Source organism: Manacus candei, unplaced genomic scaffold (genome assembly GCF_025592945.1).
Source record: "Manacus candei isolate 608988 ecotype Guabito, Panama unplaced genomic scaffold, ASM2559294v1 h1tg000005l, whole genome shotgun sequence".
NCBI lineage: Eukaryota > Metazoa > Chordata > Aves > Passeriformes > Pipridae > Manacus > Manacus candei.
The window spans coordinates 21610357-21631387 of NW_026138053.1; the positions used below are offsets into that span (position 1 = coordinate 21610357).

General features: G+C 59.9%; 1 protein-coding gene across 1 annotated transcript; it reads right to left on the minus strand.

Moving 5' to 3' along the window:
* Positions 1-1732: 1732 nt before the first annotated feature.
* On the minus strand, positions 1733-16512 carry CRIP2 (cysteine rich protein 2). The gene is made up of 8 exons (XM_051805167.1): positions 16368-16512; positions 6679-6773; positions 4722-4779; positions 4069-4209; positions 3818-3886; positions 3312-3406; positions 2971-3028; positions 1733-2829 (listed from the first exon to the last, which is right to left on the minus strand). The coding sequence occupies exons 1-8, from the start codon at positions 16408-16410 to the stop codon at positions 2762-2764; spliced, it is 627 nt and encodes a 208-aa protein (XP_051661127.1). The 5' UTR covers positions 16411-16512; the 3' UTR covers positions 1733-2761.
* Between the last annotated feature and the right edge of the window lie 4519 nt (positions 16513-21031).

A 21031-nucleotide genomic window follows, 5' to 3' on the forward strand; every position in this document is an offset into this window, starting at 1 on the left:
GCCAGCTTGTCCCCTTTGGGGTAGCAGGATGCTGTGACAGATGCAGGCTTCCTGGCACTCCCTTGTGCAGCAGAGCTGAATTTTGTCTATTTTTAATTTCATTGCATTCCTACAGTAAAACTCTCATGGGGAAAAGAAAATGTAAGCAATAAAAAAATAAATAAATAAAATCCTGTGTTTGATGGCGACTGGAGGCACTGGAGAGGGGCTCTGCTGCTTGGCCCCCCCCTCAAGGGGCCAGGGCCAGTGCCCACAGTGGCGATGCTGTTAGGGCTGCTGGACCCAGGTGGGTGCACAGCATGGAGCCAGATGGGTGCTGGGGAGGAAAATCAGCCTTTGCAGTCCATCAGGGAAACTCTCTGCTGCAGGGGATTGCCACAGGCTAGAAAAGAGGCTGCCATATTAAGCTTGTTAATTAATGATGGGAAATAAAGGAGAGATGGATTCATGCCAAGGGTTTTGCTGGAAGCTGGTTTGGATCCCGGATGAGTGATGGGAATCCCCCCCATCTCAGCACTGCTGCTGGTACACAGGGCAAACCTGGCAAATTTGGGCTGTGAGGGCCCAGGTCTGTGCTGCAGGTCAGGGGAGGAGCCACGGCTCTGATTTACACAGCAGCCTTGTCCCTAAAGCATCAGAGGGGTCAAGTCTCTATGGAAACACCACCAAAACATGAACACACAGAGCCCATTTCCTGGCCCAGGAACTGCACTGCTGAGCCCTCTGTGCCTGGGAAAAGGCTTCATGCTGCTGGGATTGCTGCCGGGAGGGGAACACTGGTGGCTCTCACCCCCACTGCTCTGCCCAAGCCCAGGAATGTGGCTGCGGCCACAGGCTCCCTGCTGTCCCAGTTCTGCAGTGCCCACTGCATTTCCCAGCTGTGCCCAGGTGAGAAGCAAGGCCAGGGACTGTGGCTGGCAACCACTTCCCCTTCTCCTTCATGGCAGTGGAGCAGCTCCAGGGCTGGGGCTACTCCAAGGATGCAAGATATTGCAGAGACCACCAGGTCCCCGTTTTCCCCAGAAAGGGGGCCAGAGGGATGCCTAGGTCCCTGGGGGAGGCACAGCCAGCAGGCAGCATAACCGGGCTCTTGCAAGAATGTGATGGAAGGGAGGAGCCAGAGCAGCAATTCCCAGAGCTGGTGTTTGCCTTGGCAGCCCCAGTCTCTGTGCCTTGCTCTCCAGACACCAAGCTCCTAGGGGGAATAGCTAGATGTCTAAAACCAGACCTGGCAGCCATGCTGGTATCTGGCTGGGGACCTGGCGGCTCCCAGGGGTTGGGGATGGGGAATGGCCCACCCTGTATTCCTGCCCTGCTGCTGCCAGGCTGAGCTTTCCCACTGGCAGCCCTGCTTAGGTACTGCGCCTGCTGAGCAAGCCCAACCTAGGGAGAACAGTGTCACCTGCTCCATAACTTTTCTCCCAGTAGTCTTCCACCCTCCAAAGCCAGAGATCTCATCCCATCCCACCCCAGCTGCCAGGGCAGCACAGCCTCCTACAAGCCCATCATGCTCACAGCCCAAGGAGCAGCCATGGCTTGCACTGCACTTAGAGGATCTCTGGCCTGGGCAGCTAAGGCTCAACTGGCGCTAAGGCTGCTTGGTCTGGCCCCAGGAGGAGCCACCTGGGATAGGATCATAGTGGCAGGGTTCCACACTGTCCTAGGACCAGGGGGATGCTCTATGGCGTGCACAGCTTCCCCAACCTCCACCCAGAGCTGAGCTGCACAACGCATCTCTCAAAACCTTTATTGTCAGCAAATAACAAAAGTCAGCCCTGCAGCAGCACAGGGAGCTTGGAGAGAGCAGGGTGTTGGCACCCAGGGCTCACTGCCCCTGCGGGTCCCCCACACCAGCCCCTCCCCAGCCTCCTGGGCAGCAGCAGGGGGGGTGTGCACAGGGGTGGACGGGTGAGATGGGGGCACGTGTCATTCTCCAAAGCAAGGGGCACATTTACAACTGGTTATAAATAAACAACAAGAAACCTCTGGCTCCAGGAAGCAGGCAGGCATCCCACTGCCAAGCCTCCAACCCAATGCGCTCTGTCCTCCAAAGGTGGGGAGAGCCCACTCCACCAGGGCTGCAGCTGCCAGGTGCTCCCCAGCACAGGCTCTGCCTCCAAGGGGGTCAGGCTAGGGAGGGCACCAACCTAAACCAGCCAGCAGAGCAGGTTGGGCACTTTCCTGGGTGCACCTACAGGGATTCAAGGATGGGGATGTAGGGAGGTGCCAGACACAACAGTGGACAGGGTCAGCTGTGGACCCTGGGGAGAGTGGAAGCCAGGGCATGGAGCCCAGGATGGCCAGAAGGGCAGAGCTGCAGATGGCACACAACCCCAGCAACTGGTGAGGAATAGGGCTGGGCGCTCTGATCCCCAGCCCCCATTCCTGAGCGCTGCGAGACTGCATGGAGCACCTCCTGACACCACCTTCCCCCATCCCGAGTCCCTTGGGTGCCACCTGCTGTCCCCTGCACACGGTGACATCTCCACACCTGCCCTGCTGCCTCCCATGCTTGGGAGGGCTGGTGGGAGGGCTGGGGAGGGCAGAGCGCATTGGGAACCACCAGAGATACCTTCTATCTTTGCCTTTAAACACTGAAGCTTATATTAAAGACTATGATATATAACCCACGGGCAGGGCTGTGGAGACAGCAGAGAGGGCACAGCTCCGTGGCCAGCCTGGTGAGGGTCTGCTCTGGCTGTGAGCAGGAGGTTAGTACGGGGGCACAGAGCGTGCAGGCAGGCAGGAGGGGGGATGCCATCTAGGGCTGGTTCTTTGCCTCGGGGTCTTTGTCGTAGATGTAGCTTCCCACAGCTCCAGTGTTGACACCTGCACAAGGGAAGATGCAAGAAGGTAAGGACCTGCGTGGATGTCTCCTCTGGGTGGTGACATGAGCATCGAGAGTGGCAGCCCAGGCAGGGCAAGTGCCTCTGGACTGGCTCCCCACCCCACATGCCCCCAGGCACTCACCCTTTGGCCCAAAGAGGATTCCGTAGCAGGGCTTGTGGCAGTACGGCTGTCCATCGTGCTGTGTGGGGCAGAGAGAGAAGCATGTCACCCAGGGCCAGGGAAAATCCAGTCCCCAGGACACGTCCCCCTGACTGGGCATCTCTCCTGCTCTGCTCGTCCCTGCAGACAGCCCAGCACCCCCAGCACTCCCCCAGGAGCTGAAGAGCTGCTCCTCACAGCCCTGCCCTCCTGCAAAGGCAGGGGCTGCCAACTGGGACAGCTGGGCACAGCTCAGCTCAGCCATACCCCACTGGCATCCCCGTGTGTGCTGCCCAGGGATCCTGGGGCTGGGACACCCTTACCTCAGCATGGCCCCCCGGGGTCAGTGTCTTGCTGCAGCGCTCGCAGCGTAGGCAGGGACGGTGCCAGTCCTTCCCCAGTGAAGTCACCTTCTCAGCTGGAGTGGGACAAGGAGGGAGGGTCACACCAGCTCCTTGCAGCATGTTCACGGGGAGCATTCCCCGTGGGGATGTCACCTCCACATTCAAAATCCCAAGAGAGCCCCGTGCAACCCAGCCTCCCACATCTCTCCAACCCCTCTGCTGCCTCGCAGGTGACAGATGGTGGCCAAGGACAGCTATTACCACATGGGAGGTCACAGCAGGGGTACGATGCAGATAAAGCCCTGCACCCAGGAGTACATTCAAGAGGACCCACTCCTGAAGGCTCCTCAGGCACATCCCTCTGCAGTCCCAACCCTAAGCCCCAATTCCAGCCACTCTGCATGCCCCAGGGGTCCTGCACAGAGCCCCAGCACCATGGGCCGTGCCACTCCGAGGCATCACCCATTGCCTGCTCACCACCTTACCAAAGTAGACTCTCTTGCCACAGCGAGGGCACATGTTGGGCTCCCCGGTGAAGGTGGTGACACTGGAAGCTGGAAAAAAAGAGGTCATGGGCATGGGAAGTGGTGGGACATCTCAGCCAGGACACAGAGGTGTGGAAGGTCCCCCCACACAAACACTGCACCCCAGACCATTGCCAAATGAGGTGGCTTTGGACTGACTGCCCATATGGCGAAGGGCCAGGCCGCCTGTCCTGTCCTGTCCTGCCCCTCACCTTTGCTGGGTCCCTTGGGAGGTGCAGCATTCACCTTCCTCTCCTCCACCTTCACCGGGTGCTCGATGGGTCCCGGCGCAGTCTGCCCCTCGATCTGCGGCTTGTCATAGATGTACGACCCGGCACCGCCAATGTTCACCCCTGCAGGGGGGCAGAAAGAGACTGCGATGACCTGGGAGCACTCGGGATCGCCATCCTCCCCCCAGCCCCCTGTCCCTCCTCCCTCAGGCTCACTGAGCCAAGGGCCAGCTCAGTCACTGCTGCATCTCAGCCCCGCCTTGCTTTCTCCTGACCCAGGCTTTCTCCAGCCACATCTGGGATAGGAGAGTGACTCCACCTTCTGTCTGAATGGGAATTTGTTTTCTACATATAAAAAAAAAAAAAAAAAAAGGCAGCTGTCGGGATGGATCCCTCCCTCCTTTCTTTCCTTCCTCCCTCCCTCCCTCCCTCCCTCCCTTCCTCTCCAGCAGCTCTCCTCTCCCTCTGCGCAAGGGAACAGCAGGGTTGGGACTGCAATTTGCTGGCTTGATGCTCAGCCCATGCTAGCCTGGCTCCTGGGATGTTTTTGGGGCTGCCAGTGGGGATTGAGGGGACCTGGCCCCTCCTGCAGCCCTGAGCACAGCTGCACAGGTCTGGGGGGGGCACAGACGTACCTTTGGGGCCAAAGAGCGTAGCATAACAGGGCTTATGGCAGAAAGGCTTCCCATCGTGCTGGGGAGAGAGGGTTAGTGTTAGGATGCTGAGCAGTGACCACAGTTCCCACAGGATTGCTTTCATCCCCCACTGGTGTTCAGAGACCACCATGGCCCTGCCAACACCCCAAAACACACCCAGCTGCAGGTCTGAAGTGACAGCCTCACCTGACCACTCAGAGATTCCAACAGTATAAACACTCAGGCTGTTCTGTGTGTGCCATGCCATGGGGCTGAAGCACCAGCACCTTGCAGCAGCTCAACCAAGAGGCATTTTTAAGCCCCGACCCAGCGGTGTGCCACTGGGACCCAACAAGGCATCACTTCGCCCTCTCAGCATCCTGTGCACAGTCAGGCCATTACTGGGGGCACAAAGCACCATGAGAGCACTGAGCTTCGCCTCCCCCTCGCCTTGGCCTGAGATCAGAGGCCCTGCATGGGCGCTGGTCCCAGCCCAGCTGCTATCGGCCCCACTATCGTCTGGGGCGATTATCACAGGAAGGCATGAGGCAGGCGATAAGCCCCGGAGCTCCCCACAGCCATTTCTCATGGGCCAGCTGGAACAGAGTCCAAGAGAAAAGAGAGAGTGTTTGTGGCTGGAGCAGGGGGCCAGCAGAGCTGCCATACACACTGCTCTGTCTAGAAAACCCACTAGAAGCCTGTTCTCAGGCAGGAACACACTCCACTGCCTGCTCGGCTCCACTCAGCATCTCAGCCCTGCTTCTGCCCTGTGCTCCTGCCCTCCACCCCCTCTGCTGCAAGGCAAGGACTCCTTGCCCAAAACGGGCAGGGTGGTAGGTGAGCAGAGGTGCTGTCCCTTCCCTCGCCTCCCTGTGCAGTGCTGTGCCAAAGGCGAGGGTTGGGATGGCTGGAGGTAAGGCTGGGGGAGTGAGCAGGCTGTGGGCTGGCCAAAGGCAGCTATAAAATATTGCAAGGCATAAATATCAGTATAGTTGCAGCGTTACCATGCCAGAGGAGAGGGTAAACATTTAGCTGGTCTCCCTGTGACACCTTTCCAACCTAGCCTCCAAAAGGAGGGAGAAAAAGCAGGGAAAGGCCAAATCTGCTGTCGGCACAGTCGGTGGGGGCTTGGCTGCCATCCCCCATGGGAGCAGAATCCACCTTATATGGAGAAGCAGCAATTCTGGGCTTAACCCGGCCTGAAGCACAGATCCACCCATGCAGCCCCATTCTCCCCGGCAAGACAGGCCCCACTTCCCCCACTAGCTGTTGCTACCACCACCTGCTCCCCAGCTGTGCTGCCTGCTAAAACCATGCTAAAGAGCTGGTGACACTGCGGCGTGACAGGTGCTATGCAAACTCAGGGCACTGGGTGTCATGCTGGGGTGTCACAGGAAAAACACAGTTGCTCCCAAGCCTGAGCACCTGCCACCGCCGGCATGACACCCTCACGCTCCCAAGTGCCGGGCAGTGGCAGTGGCAGCACACTCCAGCACAAGCCCCAGGGCACAGAGAGCACAACTGCCAAGCTTGCATCACCATGACAACCCAGGCATCCCCGTGCTTGGTGTTTTTAACCACAGGTCAGCACAGGCTCTCAGCACCCACACGCCTTCAATGCTCAAACAAGCCTGCCCAGTTCACAGAGCCTGCCCAGTGCTTACAAGGTATGCCCAGCCCTGCCACAGCTGCTGGGAGCCCACACCCAAGTGGCACAGCTGGGACACTACATGTGGTGCCAGTACCACTCTGTGGCTTCTCCAGGGCTGTGCACAAGAGCTCTGGAGCACCATGTGTTGCAGCAGCAGCGTTTGAAGCCACACCATGCAGTCCTGGGCTTGCATGTCACACGGACAGCTCACCCACATGGCATCAAATACCTGCCCCAGCCCTATTCCTGGGAGTCCCCATGCATGCCAGCAACAGCTCCCACCCCATCTGCCCCAGCAGCTCTTACCTCAGCGTGCCCGCCCGGGGTCAGGGTCTTGTTGCAGCGCTCACACTTCAGGCAGAACTTGTGCCAGTCCTTGCCCAGGGAGGACACCTTCTCAGCTGCAGGGAACACGAGCGAGGGGTAAGCTGCCATCCAGCACCTGCTAAAGCCCCTGGGGAAGTCAGGCTCCAGGCACCTCAGGGGGCTGCAAGTGCGGGGTGCTGCGCTTGACAGGGGCTGATCACCAGCACACTGCACACATCAGCCACACTGCAGGGACCAGGGTCCCTGCAGCCGTGAGGGACATGGACACAGCCCCCCCAGCCTCTGACCCCCTCTAAGCACTGCACCAGCTACTAATAAGAAAATTAACTCTGTTCCTGCTGAAGCCAGGACACCCACCCGGCTGTCATACCACAGACACCCTTTCCCATGAGCCAGTCCAGCAACGGTAGCGTTTTCCTTCCTACTCCTTGTGTCTATTTTTACCCACCACGTTACCCAGAGTGACTCTGCTCCCATTCAAATATTTAGCGTTTCCATGCCCACCCCGCCCGTTTTAGTCATGCCTCCCACACACACCTCCAGCTGCTCAGGCTGCCCAGGGAGCCTCAGCCACAGCTCCAGCCCTCAGCCCGAGCTGCTCCCAGGAGGACAAGATGATAGACAGCTTCCACTGTCACCCAGGATGGACGTTTGGCCCTGGAAAACACCTGTCCCTTGGGCATGTGGGTGTTCCCCCCTCACTTCCCACCCGGGAATAGGCACAACGTGCAGATGGGTGCGTAGACACCATCCATGCATGGCCAGGAACCTGCAGAGCAACTCTCTGCTGGCACTGAACACAGTTTCAAAGTATCAGTGGGCAAATTCAGGGAGGGCGAATGCTTTGAGACTGGCCCCAAGCTGTACGTCTTCAGACGCACCCTGGGAGGCAGCACAGGCTGCCAGTGCTCCTTGCATCCCCAGCCTTGCACCATCCCTTCTCCCTCTCAGCTCCTGGGGGGTCGAGGGCTGCCTTGTGCCCCCCCACCAATTCCTGTTTGCCCTCCCCTTCCCCTGCACATGTGCAGAGACAGCTGGAAAACAGTGTGAGCCCGTTAAAGCCACTGTAAAACTAAATCACGAGGGCCAAATAAAATACTTAACAAGCAAATAAAAGCGCAATCAGAGCCAGCCCCACTCTACAAGAAGACCTCCTCTGGGATGTCGGGTTTCCCCTCTAAGGACCTCAGCAAATGTCACCTGTTTGCATCAGGTCAAGATGGGGGTCAAGAGCTCCTTGAGGGCAGGTCCTGGCTTCCAGAGCCACCCTCCTCCCAAGGCAAACAGCTGTGTCCAGGGCACGCCACAGGGCCAAGATAAGCCGAAACAATGCCATCACCACCCAAAAATTCAATTCCAGCACACAGCAGGGTGGCCAGTAGCAGGGGAGGGCAGCACTAGGGGGCAGAGCCAGAGTCATTGCACCAGGGTGCAAGGGAGACCCCTGAGAGTATCCCCAAGCAAGCACGTCGAAGATGGACTTGGGGGACTGGTATCAGCTGGAAGAAGCTCCAGATCCACCCTCCAGATGCCACAGATGGGTCCAGGCTGTTGGATCAAACCCAGGTGGGAGCACACAGCAGGGTGAAGGGATGCCCCACGACAGCCAGGGTCTGTGCCTGCCTGCCAAAAGCTGCCAGGGCAAATTCCTGCTGGCCCCAAGCCCAGGGACTCAGGAGGGCTCAGATCTCCCAGCCCCTCACAGCAGGCAGCACATGAGGAAGGGGCCCTTCCTTTCCTCTGTAGCCCTTATCTGTCTCTGGGAGCAGAGGACCACCCCCAGGCTACAAGTACTCCCCAAAAGCAAGGGGGACACAGAGGTCCCAGCGTGCTGCTGCCGTGGGGCCATTGCAGGAGCCCTGCATCCTCCCAGCCCTCCCTGGCAGGATCAGGTCCCTCCCCAGGGTGACCGGGGAGGGAAACAGAGCGTGATGGGCTGAAAGCTGAGCCAGGGGCTCGGGGCCAAAGAACCACTCGGCTTTGTCAAAGTGGATGCACAGCCAGGCCAGGCTGCGCTGCGGCTGCGTCACCCCCAGCTCCCCCCGCCACCGCGACCCAGCGCCTTCATGGCCCTGGGTACAAAGCAAGGAGGAAGCTCCGGTCGGATGTTTTCCAGAGGTCATTGCAATTACAGCCGGTCACGGCCCACGCCAGCTCCCTCCTGCTCCCGCGATAGGAGGTGCTCCTCCAACGTCCCCCCTCCATAATGTTTTAGCAGCTGTAAATCCCTGCTCCCCCCTAAGGGATGCACCCCCCGCCGAGGCATCCCCGGGCCCCGCAGGGTAAGAGGGATCGCACTGGCACCCACAGTCCCTGGCTGGAGATGGGGCAGGAGGGAGGAGGTGGCTCAGTGCCCCATCCTGCTCCCGGGGCACAAGGACAGCCCGGGAACCACGGGGGCTGCCCCTTGCCTCCGGATGGAAACGCCACGCAGAGGATGGTCAACAAACAAAGCTGCAAACAAGGACTCCCGGGGGACGCGTGCGGGACCGGCACAGCCGGGATGGCTTTCCAGGAGGCATTGTTCGAGCCGAGCAGAGGAAGCAGCTTGGAACCACCCCAGCCCATTTCCAGGGCAGCGGCGTCCCGCCCGCGGCCACGGCATCCCATAAATCACTGCGGAGGGAAAGAACCAGCGCCCAGATTTCCTGTCACCCGGCCACATCTGCTCCACCATTGCATCAGCTCCAGAGGAAAAGTCTCTGGCCACATCCTCCTGCTGCTGGGGGGAGCCCCGCTCCGCACCCCACCATCGGCACTGCAAAAGCAGCCTGAGGATAAGCAGTGCCCGGGCTGCATCCAGCTCTGCGCAGGGAGCGTGGGATGCCACCGGGCTCCGGTGCAGATGTCGCACCACACCCAGCCTCTGCCTCTGAATGCCATGCCCCCGTCCTCCCAGCAACACACAGAGTGCACGCTCATCCTGCTCTGCTTGCTGGATCCCGCACTTGCACACTCAGCCCATGGCGAGATGCTGCACTCAAGCCAGCTGAATTTAAACCAGCTGTGCAGCACCCTCCGGAAGGGCAGAGTTAAGGGTACTTGGCTGCAGGAATTTCGCCTCTGCCACACGTGTGTGACTCGGGGTTTGCCAGCCCTGGGTTACCCACCTCGCCGTGGGTGGGCACTGGGTGCCCATCCATAATAAACCTCTCCCCAAGAGAAATGCCCCACGGAGAGGGGGAGGCAGGGCCGGTACGTGCCTGGCTGCAGGATGTAGCTGTGAGGAGGATTTGCTCCGCGGGGGGTGTAGCCCACACTGACAAGGGACAGCACCAGAGATGGGTAAAATCAGAGGCCAGGAGCGAGAAAGCAGCCGAGGGGACTGTCAAGGCAGACTGTTCCCACAGCTCCGCGGCAGCCCCACCCCAGAGACAACGCGGCTCATCCCGTAATTATCTGCCTTGCCCAGACAAGGCAGCTGGCGCTGGCCAGAGGTGAGCGCATCTTCTGGGGATGGGAAGGGAGCATCCCTCCTTCCAGTTTCTGCGCCGCCGGCCCTGCCGAGCCAGCTCCAGGCCCTTGCACAGGTATTTCCACAGCCTGATGTCAGCACTACTCCCAGCTGGAGGCTTATTCAGCAAAAGCAACCATAGCTGCAGCTGCATCTCTGCAAAGGGCTGGGCTGTGCCCCATCCATCCCACCACAGCCCTGGAAGGGCAGAGGGAAGGGCTGACAAAGCCCAGTCTCACAATAAGGATGCCAAATTCTCACAGGGATCCAGCGACGGGCATCCCTGGAGGAGAGGGATGCTGTCAGACCGACAGCAGATGCGCTTCAAAGCAGTTGCTTGGGAACATGAGCAAGTTGCTTGGGAACACAAAGGAATGAATAAAAGAGAAAAGTGCAGGGAAAGGAGCCGGGTAAATGAAAACAAAGCCGAGAACCAGGGCAGCCGGCAGCCTCGTCCCCTCCCCTGTTCCTTGCAAAGTGGCCGGGAGAGGAAAAACGCAGAGGGACAGCTTAAGGATTTCCTGCCATGCCATATCATGCCGGGCCATATCCCAGCCATGCTGCCCTGCCAAGGGTCTGCACTACTTTCCCATGTCCCTCACCCTGTCCCCACCCCTACCCTCCTCAGGCATGGCCAGGCAGCTCCTCTCCCCCATCCCACAGCTGGTGCTGACGGTTACACCGCACCGTGATTTTGTGGCCAAGACATATATATTTAGCTTCCCTGCAGCAAGGCAAGGCAAGGCAAGGCAAGGCAAGGCAGCCCTCCAGCCCCAGCCACTCACTTGCTGGGCTCCCTCCAAGTGCACAACAAAGCCAGCTCAGTACAGCCTCACCACAGAGCACAGCCCAGGGGGGAACAAGGAATATCCCAGGCAGAGGCTCCCACTTCCAGCCAACTGGAGGGACAAGATCTTCCCCAGGACCCAAGCCCCAATGTAGCTGAGTCACTTGGGTGCAAGGGAGAGTTGTTTGATTTCCAGGTGCAGCCCTAATGCACAGCATGGCTCCTGTCCACCCCACTGCTTCCTGCCTCTCCTCTGACAGAACCTCACCTACTGCAGGCACTTTTCTGGCTGTGAGCCTCCAACCTCCTGCTCTGGTTCACAGGACCAGGGCAGCCTCCAGCAAGTCCCTCTCCCATTTTCCACAGGGCTTCATCAAGCAGCATCTGCATGGAATGCATTTGAGGTCAGGCAGCTCAACTGTGTATGTGTTTGTGCTGGGAGAGGACCAGCAGTGTTTCCAGCCAGGCACTGGGTTCAGCCAGGGCTGAGCCTAAAAAATCAGCTGCTTTCCAGCTGCACAGCAGCCCCACATGGGAGGCACGGCAGGCAGGACCCCGGCCAGCAGCAGGAGCCTGACAGCCAGCGGTGCTTCCCTTGCCCACCACACGGCCAGGGGGGCAGAGTGACCAGTGAGAGGGGGGCACACACAGGCACACAAGCAAACCACTCCCCGGGTAGTTGCTGGTCCAGAGCACTGTGTTCCCTCTGCACAGTGAGATGCCATCTCTGGAAAGCAGTGCCAGGGGGATGAAACAGCTTCCTGGCCCATTTGGCAAGAGTAGGATTCTGGGACATGTTGGAGCAGCTAAGCCTGTCAGAGTGCCACTCCAGCCCCATGACTACTCACCTCCCCACCCTGCTGGTCCCCCCAACTCCAAACAAGGCTTGACCCTGGGCTGTGGGCAACAGAGACAGCAGGGGGAGAGGATACTCAGAAAGGAGCACCTGCAGCACTGGTGCTCCCCACCAGCAAGTGCACATCAAGCTGGTGGGAAGGTTCTCCTCTATCCACATACAAGGATCTATCCCCTACCATCACCTCCCTGGTTGCTTCAGGACCTTTGGCAGGAGCAATGGGCACCACCATCACACCATAGCCAAAAATGGCACCATGGCACACACTCCAGGCTCTGCACTCGATTGCAACATTGCAGTGACAGATTTTCCATTACTTCTTGCTTAGGCGTTCCTGCTCCGCCTTTCCTTGCCTTTCCTTTCCAGTCCCATCACCTCGCCTCTCCCCATCCCTGTGCTCCTGCCAGGGACAGGGAAGCAGGATAAGAACACAAAGATCTCTGCCTGTCTAGGAGTTGAGATATGGGTGCAGGACTTCATAATCCAGACAACAAACGGTGGTCACTCAGGACTAGCCAGGCTTGCAGAGAACAGCCTGCTAGCCCCAAGCCTCCAGCACCCATGGCACCAGGAGCAGCACTGCTCCCAACAGCTGGCAATGCCAGCACCACACTGTGCAGGAGCCCCAGCAGCTCCAGCAAAGCACAGCACACATGAGTGAGGGGATCCAGAACTCACACCATCCCATTCCACCCTCTCACAGATCATTTTCTACAGCTCGTGCTATTTTCCTGAGGGAAAAGCTCACGCTAATCAGCCTGTTCTTCAGCTTCCCACAGAGGCATCCCTCCCCCCAGCAGGGCCCTGCGCAGGGAGCAGGGAACTGGAGCATCCTTAGTTACCACTTTGCAAGGTCCACATTTGTTCTGAGAACAGCCACCCCGAGACATGGGAGCAGAGGGTTCTCCAAGGAGCCCAGCCAGCTCCGTGCTGGTGAGACAGGGCCATGCCAATGGCTACACCGGCTGCACTTGAAGATCCACTTCCTTTGTTAGGGACAGCTGTAAAGGAAATCAAGCCCTCCTGCCTCTCCTGCCCCACCGTCTCCCAACAGCCAGTGCCTGGAGCCAAGGACAGCGGTTACTTATTAATTGCAGAGCAGCTTCTGCAGCTTGAATTTCGCTGGGCTGACCTGCCAATGCAGTGCTCTGCAGGGAGAGCACCCTACACCTCATGGCACCCTGTGTCCTGCTGCACTCCAAGCGTGACCACAGGGTCAGGCATCTGCTGCAGGCCCCTTGAAGCATGCTGGGCTTGGACCCTCCTTGCTTCCCAGCTGGATGTGTCCATGTCCTTAGTCCCTCTCTGGCACTCCACCAGCAACCCAATCTACGGCTGCAGACACAGCTGGGACAAGCCTGGAGCGCTACTGAGTGACTCCCATTTGCTTTTAGGATGCCCCTTTCCAAACAAATAGTGCAGCCAGCCTCCCACCAGCCCTCCCACTCCCCAGCACGTGCAGCGAGCTCCCCAAAAGCCGCCCACTGCTGGACCCCGCTGCACGTGTGCTTGCCACATCCCAAGGGCTTTTCCCTGCCTTGTGCTTGGGATGGGAAAATAGGAAACCCCCTGCTGCTGCAATCCCCCGCAGTTCCCTGGGAAGAAAGGACAGGAGGCGGAAAGGCTTGGCCAGGGCTCCCGGTGACCCTGCAAAACTCATTTAAGGCTAGCAATGCAAAAGGGAGCCAGGGAAATGTGGTTGCAGGAGACTCCAGTCCCTCTGGAGCTTCCTGCCAGAAGAGATAACCTAAACCCAATCCCAGGCTGCTGCCACCTGCCAGCGTGATGGGAGCTGATCCCACAGCCGCCAGCAGTGCTGCTCCTCCAGTTAAACATTCACTTCATCCCGCCAACCTCCCCAGAGCGGGAAAGTTAGCCCTGGCCGTTCCTGGAAACAATGTCACAGACCTCAGCTTGCTTTAAAAAAAAAAAAAAAAAAGGGAAAAAAAGCCAGAAAACTATTTTTATATTTCCCTGTGCTTTTTAAAGAAAAAAAGCTCATTCTGTAGCTCAGGAAACGCCCACATCCTCCTGACTGCACAGGGAGGAGCCCACTGGATTTTTCCAGGGAGCATGAAGCAACAGGCATGCTGGAAATGAGTTTTCCATAGGTACCCACGACTGCTGGCGCTGGGCAGCCTCTCTGGCACTGCACGGGGCTGGGAATAGGACACGGTGGCATTTCTCACACATGACCCACGGCTGCAATCCCAGGCATTCGAGAAGTTACGAGCTGCCAGCGTTCATTCAGCACAGGCAAGGAGGCTCCCGAACAAGCAGGGCTTTATGAATCACCTCCCCGTTAAGCTTCGGGCGAGCTGAGGAATTCACAAGTGATATCAAACCCTGGACACAGAGCTGCCATCACCTTCCCACCAAACCACACGGTCCATCAGGAGGAAAGCCCAGGGGCCGCGTCCCGGAAAGACGGCTCAGAGTTTGCATCTAGCTTTTATGCATTGAATAAACGGACCTAGGTTTGTTCTGCCAGAGCCTGGGCGGTTCCTCAAGGAAAAGCTCAAGGCATCAACAGGGACATGCTCCAGCCTATCTCAGCTCCAAGCACAGAGAAGTTTTTGGCTTGCTCCCGTTTCAACTCACCTGCCCCAGTCTCTCTTAGGGGCAGCAGGGGTGACAGTTCCTGGGGGAAGGTGTGGGGTAGGGGCTGCCACTCCTCTGCTGCCAGGCACCTGCCTCCTCCCTGCCTGTAGGGCAAGGTGTCCACCACTTGCGGGGCAGGAACAGGGAGCCCCGAAGCAGCAGACACCTACAGAAACCTACAGCACCTACAGAAACCCTTCTGGGGAGAGAGAGCCGGCATGCAGCTGGGGACATGGGGTACAGCCCTGTTCCACCCCCTCAGGAGACCCACAAGGCCCCCAGCATGGGGAGAGAGAAAGAGCACGGGCACTGCTGGGGGCTGCTGCTTCACCTCCTGGCACAGCCCGACCTCCGCAGGCAAGGTGGGGGGGGGGGTCCCAGAGCCCAGCCCCAACCCCCCACAAAGGGCAGGCTCATCCCTGGAGAGAGAGGAGCAACTCTGACCCCGGGTCAGTGCCCAGCTGGCTGGGCGGGCACTATTTTCTGCTTAAAAGGGAAAAGATTCACACAAAGAAAGACATCCAAGGGGCCGAGCCCTTCCCACCCCCACACAAATAGGTTTATTTAAAGGAGGAAGACAGCAAATTCCTATTTCCCTGTGTTTACTTGGAGATGGCCGGAAAGGAATGAAAGCACCAGTGCCTGCAATGCTCAGGCACCATCAGGATCTTTTGGCATTTCTTCACCAAACAAACGCACTGAGGCAACAGGGGCTGGAGCCCGGAGCACAGCGGGGAGATGGGCAGGGAGGGGGGCAGGGAGGCAGTGCCAGGCCAGCTGGACTCCGTGGCCAGCAGGTCCCAGGAGGCAACTTGGGCTGGAGTGCTGGATCCATCCTGAGCCTGCAGTACAGTCCCATGGGTGCCCACCTCGAGGGTGCTCACCCAGAGGGGTCAGGTCACTCCCCGGGAAGCTCCCGGCCGGGCACTGCCGCTCAGGGGGAAGCAGGCTGGGGCAGCTCCATGGGGAGCGTCAGGGAGGCACAAAGAGCCAGCCCCTGCTCCCACCTCCACCCACCCACTCCCGGCTTTCTGCAAGCCGGGCGGCGGCGCTCAGCCCGGGGTGCCCGACGGGACACATCCCAGCCCCGGTTCCCAGAGATCCTGACCAGCCTCAACCCTAAGAAGGGCCCTCGGAGACCTGCAGGGACTCGCTGCTGCCCTAACCCAGCCACGGGCGTGTCAAGATGGACCTCTGAGCCCAGGCGCTGCCTTTGAACAAGTCCCGTACAAACCCCAAAACCCTTAATTAGCTCACCAGATGGGAACAACCCGCTGAGGGCTGGCTGCGAGGCCAGACAGGGAGGGGTGAATGGCACACCTGGGGGCAGGCTTGCAGGGAATCAAAGAAACCGGCTGGGAGAAGGTTTTGTTTGCACCTGCTACCGCCGGCTTCTCCTCCCTAAGAGACCCTTGGATCATGGGCTCCCCCTGCCCAGCACCCCGGCCGTGTCGGGTGGGCTGGGTTCCCCTGACCCAAGCCAGCAGGTACCTGGGGACATGAGCCACCCCATTCTCAGCACTTCAGACTGCGGGCACGTGTCCGAACCAGGGAGCACGGAAGGGTGCCCGGGGTCCCCTGTCACCCACACCCACACCTCCCCTGTCCCAGGGCCAGCCAGCAGCACCCCCAGGCACAGCCCGGGGATGAGGGTCCGGGGGGGCGGAGGGGCAGAGCAGAGGGTTCGCGGCCGCTGCCAGGGGGCTCCCGGGGAGAAGCAGCTGCTGCTGGGCAGGTCTCCGGGTGCGTCCGGAGAGGGAACCGGGAGATGCCCCGGCCATGGGGAGGGCGGGTGTGGGGACACATCCCAGGGGGAAAAAGAGAAGAGGAGGCGGGGATGCACCGGGACTCGAGAAAGGGGAAGGCAGGGATGAGCGCCGGCTCTGGGCAGGGGAACCAAGCTGAGGTCCCGGCGATGCGTTTGGGCGCGGGGAAGGGGATGAGGGGCCGGGCCCCGGAGATGCGCTCACCGAAGTACACGGTCTTGTCGCACTTGGGGCACTTGGATGCCATGTCGGGAGAGCGGAGCCGAGCCGAGCCGCGCGGTGCCGAGCCGTGCTGTGATGTGCCGCGCCGTGCGCCCCGCTCCGCCCGGCCCCCGCCCACCGGCCCCGCCGCCGCCGCCGCCCGGGGGGAGCTGGGGCGGGGCCGCCCGACAAGCGCCGGCCCGGCCCGGCACGGACGGGCTCCCGATGGCGCGGTGCGGCACGGCACGGCTCGGCTCGGCCCGGCCGGCCGCGGGCCCAGCGCAGCAGGTGCCCGGTCCTGGTGGGCGAAAAGAACCCCCGCTGTCCTGTCCCCCACCCGCAAAGTCCAAAGTCGGCACGCGCGTGTTCCCGACTGCCCTTGCCCGGGAAAAAAAAAAAATGATAAACAAGTTGCAATTAAGCGACGCGACTTATGGGTTTTTAGCGGCCCCGAAGGCACCGGCCGAGAGCCCCCCCGGCTGCCTCCGGCCAGCAGCCGCCCCCGGGGCATGAGCGGACGGTGCCGGCCCCGGGCTATCCCCCGCGGAGGGGCTCGGGCATCTCCCACCGCCCCCGCGGGACTCCGCAGCCCGGACCCGCCCCAGCCCCGCTCGGCTGTCCGGCCACAGCGCCCGCGCCCCCCGGCTCCTGGCGCCATCCCGCTCCGTTGCCATGGAAACTCCCATCTCAAAAACCCCTCAGGCTGCAAAGGGATGCTCAGGGATCCGTGAAGCCATGGCGAGGCAGGACAGACCCATGGTGGGGTGCAGAACCCCTGCACCCGGGGGAGCCCCGCTGCTCCCGCCCGGCCAGATCCTGCCCCACGGGGAGGGCTGTGGGGGGCGCAGGGGAGGGGGTGTCCCGAGAAGGCGAGCGGGGCAGCAGGGCCTCTGACTGGGGTGCTCTGGGGGCTGCGTCCCTGCACCATCATCCCGCAGGCTGTGGCCGGGTGTTGGTAAACAGGACATCTGCCGCTCCGCAAGCAGAGCTCTTGTATTATTCATCAGCCGGCAGCCTGGCTCTGCTCCGCCGCCATTGTCATAGAATTCCTGCTTTCTCTGCCGGCAGCTGGTGCAGCTGCCAAGCGCCTGCCTGGCCCCCGGCACAACGACAGGCTTGGGAAGGGAATCTGAGGCTCCGGGATGGGACAGGGTAACCCTGCCGGCGAGTTGCATGGGGGTGACAGGACAGGGATGCTTGATAGTGGGTTTCTCCATCACTCATGCATCCTGCTGGGTTGAAAAGCCCAGGCATCCCTGTCACTCCTCGCCCAGCTGCTGTCACAACAATGTGTGGCTTTGTGGCCTGCGGGGTCCTTGCACAAGGGCAGGTGGCAGAGGTGCCTCCGGGGCGCCCCAGCCCCTCACAGCCCCTGGGAGGGGCAGCTGAGCTCTGTGTGTCCCACAACAGAGCCAACATGTCCCAGCCCAGGCCAGCAGCCACCAGGGTAGGACAAGAGCTGGGGATTTTTTGGAGCTGTCGATTTCTGGGAGACCAGCTGCCCCTTTCAGCACAGCCCCACGGTGCTCTAGTGGGTCCCTCTGTGCTACCCAGTGTATCTGCAGCCCTAAAGCAGCCCATGGCAGCAGACAGGTGCCAACACAGCACCGGCAGCATCCCTGTGCCTGCAACAGCTCCTCTTCTGCACTGTGAGGGACATTCTGAAAAGGGTCTGCTGTCTAAATTCTCCAGATCCATAGAAAATTTCAGCTGATTTCCCAGCCGTGGGGGCTGGGGGGCAGGAGGAGGAGGAAGGAGGCTGCATCCACCCAATAGCATGTGTGGGCCGGCCACAGGAGAAAGCCTGGGCTCTGCCACGCTGCAGAACGAGCACCCAGCCCAGCTCTCACCGGCCAAGGGCTTTTCACACCGGCCAAGGGCTTTTCACACACAGAAGCTGGGGGGAATTAAGACAAATCACCTAAAGGTGTGAATCCCTGTCTGCAAATGCGCTAAATCCCAAGCGGATATGCTCCTTCAGGAGCAAAGTGGCTTTAGCTGGTCATGTCTTAATCTGCCCTGATTTAGGCTCGGCATGCTCCTGCACTGAGGGCAGGGCTGTCTCGGGGACAGGTGACTTCGGTGGCACTAACTGAGCAAGCAGGGACAGCCCAGCTTCTCTGGGGACAGGACACCCAGTGCCAGGCACAGGACAGCCTGCTGCCAGGGGGATGCAGGTGTGGGCAGTGGTGTAGTGACACGAGGGACACCCCTGACCTCACTGTGCCTCTCCCCAGACAGGGGACAGGCTGGGGAGTAATTTTCACCGAAGGATGCATTTTACATCAGACATTTATGGGCCCTCATCCCTGCCCAAGGGCTGAGCTGGAGTTTCCCTGGCAGCGGGTGACAAAGCTGCCTTTCAGCAGCCCTGGGAGGTTTCTGGCGTGCAGCAGTGCCCGGGGGTGTCCTGGCCGAGGGGACCATCCCCCTGGCCCTCACCCCCATGGACGTAGGTGACCCATTTTCCTCCAATGGCACCAGCCCCGGGCAGCCTCAGGATTTCCTGAGCTGCCATGGCCAGCTGGCTCCCTGGCCCAGACACATCACTCCACACGGCACTGATGCTGGAGCTCTGCTGATCTGGCTGTGCCCTCAATTACCCACATCGGGGGCGTGAGGGGGCTTTCCTCCACTGAGCAGCTGGCAGCCCAGCATCCCCCTCCACGATAAAGTGGGGGCTTCTAACCCAGCCCCTTCCCTCAGGGGTGCTGCACAGAGTGGAGCAGGAGCCACATCCCTACAACATCCTTTCCAGATGGGACTGAGACTGAAGCAAGCCCACATCCTAAAGCCAGTGTCTGTAGCTCCACTGGGAGCCTGCAAAAGGCGTGAGGCTGGGACCTCTGCCTAGGGCAGGTCAGAGAGCTTTGCAAAGAGATTAAGGGAAAGTAAGGAATAAATAGGGAATAACTCCCCTCAGGCTGCTTCTCCTTTGGCTCACCTCTATCCCCCTCCCTGCGCTGACGCCCCTCAGCTCTTTCTTCTTCCCTCAGATGCATACCACAAAAACTCATGGACCCAGACAGAGCTGCTCATGTGGGGAGTTGGAGCTGGACAGCATTCCTCTTCTCTCATGTTTTCTGGCACCTAGGATCCTTTGGATTTGTTACAGGGCAAGAAGAGACTGAGGGGAAAAAGTACCCAATAAAAAAGGTTAAGGCAAAACCCCCTGCTGCTGGCTGGGTGTGCCCAGAGGTCAGTGATCTATGCATGGCCTGCAGACCACCCACATGCCCAGCCCCCTGTCCCCCATGACAGGGTCACCCCAGGGTGACACGCTGCAGCTCTCTGTCACCCCCTAAAGCTCCTGCACCCCCAGACACACCCACAACCAGGTGCTGGTTGGTTACAAACGGCAGAGCAGCCACCTGCTACCCATGCAAGTGACAGACACTGCCCACTGGCTGCCCCAGCTCTGCCTGCATTTTGCCTTGGTCTTTGCTGTTAGGCAGGAGTTTCATGGAAAAACTGTTTGAGCTTCCCTTCATGGCCTGGGAGCAGTTCCCTGTGGTTGCTCAGGGATGTGACAGAAGGAGCCTTTCACAAAACCTGGCAAAACATTTCTTTCTTTCTTTCTTTTTTTTCCTCCACCGCCCTCCTGGATATGCAGTGGCTGCCAGCCTGGATATGGCTGTCCTACATCCCAAGCTGGGGCTGCATGGGAGCTGGGGCTGCTGGGGCTGCTGGGGCTGCACAGGAGCCTGCCTGCAGCAGGGGAAACCTACCTCCCAACACAAGGAGCCCAGGGCTGGCTGAGGTGGGGAGGAACTGCAGATGGAGCAGGGACAGCCCACACATGCCGGGTACCCAGCCTCGCTGACGAAGGGCATCTGCAGGATAAGCACACGGCTCGGGAAGGGGAGCACAGGGGCTTAAGAAGGATTAGCAAGAGATGGGAAGATGGAGGAGCAGAGCAAGAGCGTGCCGAGGGGCTGGCAGGAGCTGGCTCTTGTCAGGCAGCACATGCCACCGACCAGGGCTCGGCACGTCACCGCCTGGCCCCGGCGCCCGTTATCTGGAGCTCCAACCATCCACTTGTCGCTTCTCTCCTTTAAAAGGTACCCGAGTCCCTGCCGTTATCAGGCGCAGTCGATAGCACTGTCACGCCTGCAATAAACAGGTTTACAGATATCCCACTTGTCCTTGCAACCTGGAATGGATGTCCCCATTGTCCCTGCGACCCCTTCCCAAGGGGCTGTGGCTGCTGGCCCACCCAGGGCCAGTGAGCATCCCCAGCAGGCTGCATGCAGATGCCAAGCATGTAGATACTTCATGTGGGAGCACGTGAACCTCCACAGAGCAGGCACAATGCCTCTGTGAGGCAGTATCGCAGTGCCTGAGGAGCAGTGCTCTAACCAAAAAAAGGCAGGAAAACAGCTGGAGAGACCAGCACTCAAACCCCCAGGAGAGCCAGGCACCGTGGTGGGACTGCAGCGGGGAGGCTGTGCAGGGAGTGGCCAGGTGTAGGGGTGGCTGGCACTGGTGGCTCCTCCTCAGTTTTTCCACGTGAAGAAAATGCTGCCCCAGGGAACAGGCTGTGCTCAGAGCCAGGCCTCGGTGGCAAAGTTCAGCTCAGGGCAGTTTGTCATTAAGCCCTCCCAGTCCCACAGCCCCTGCTGGACATGCTGTGGCCAGAGGTCAGGCCAGCCACGGTGCAACACAGC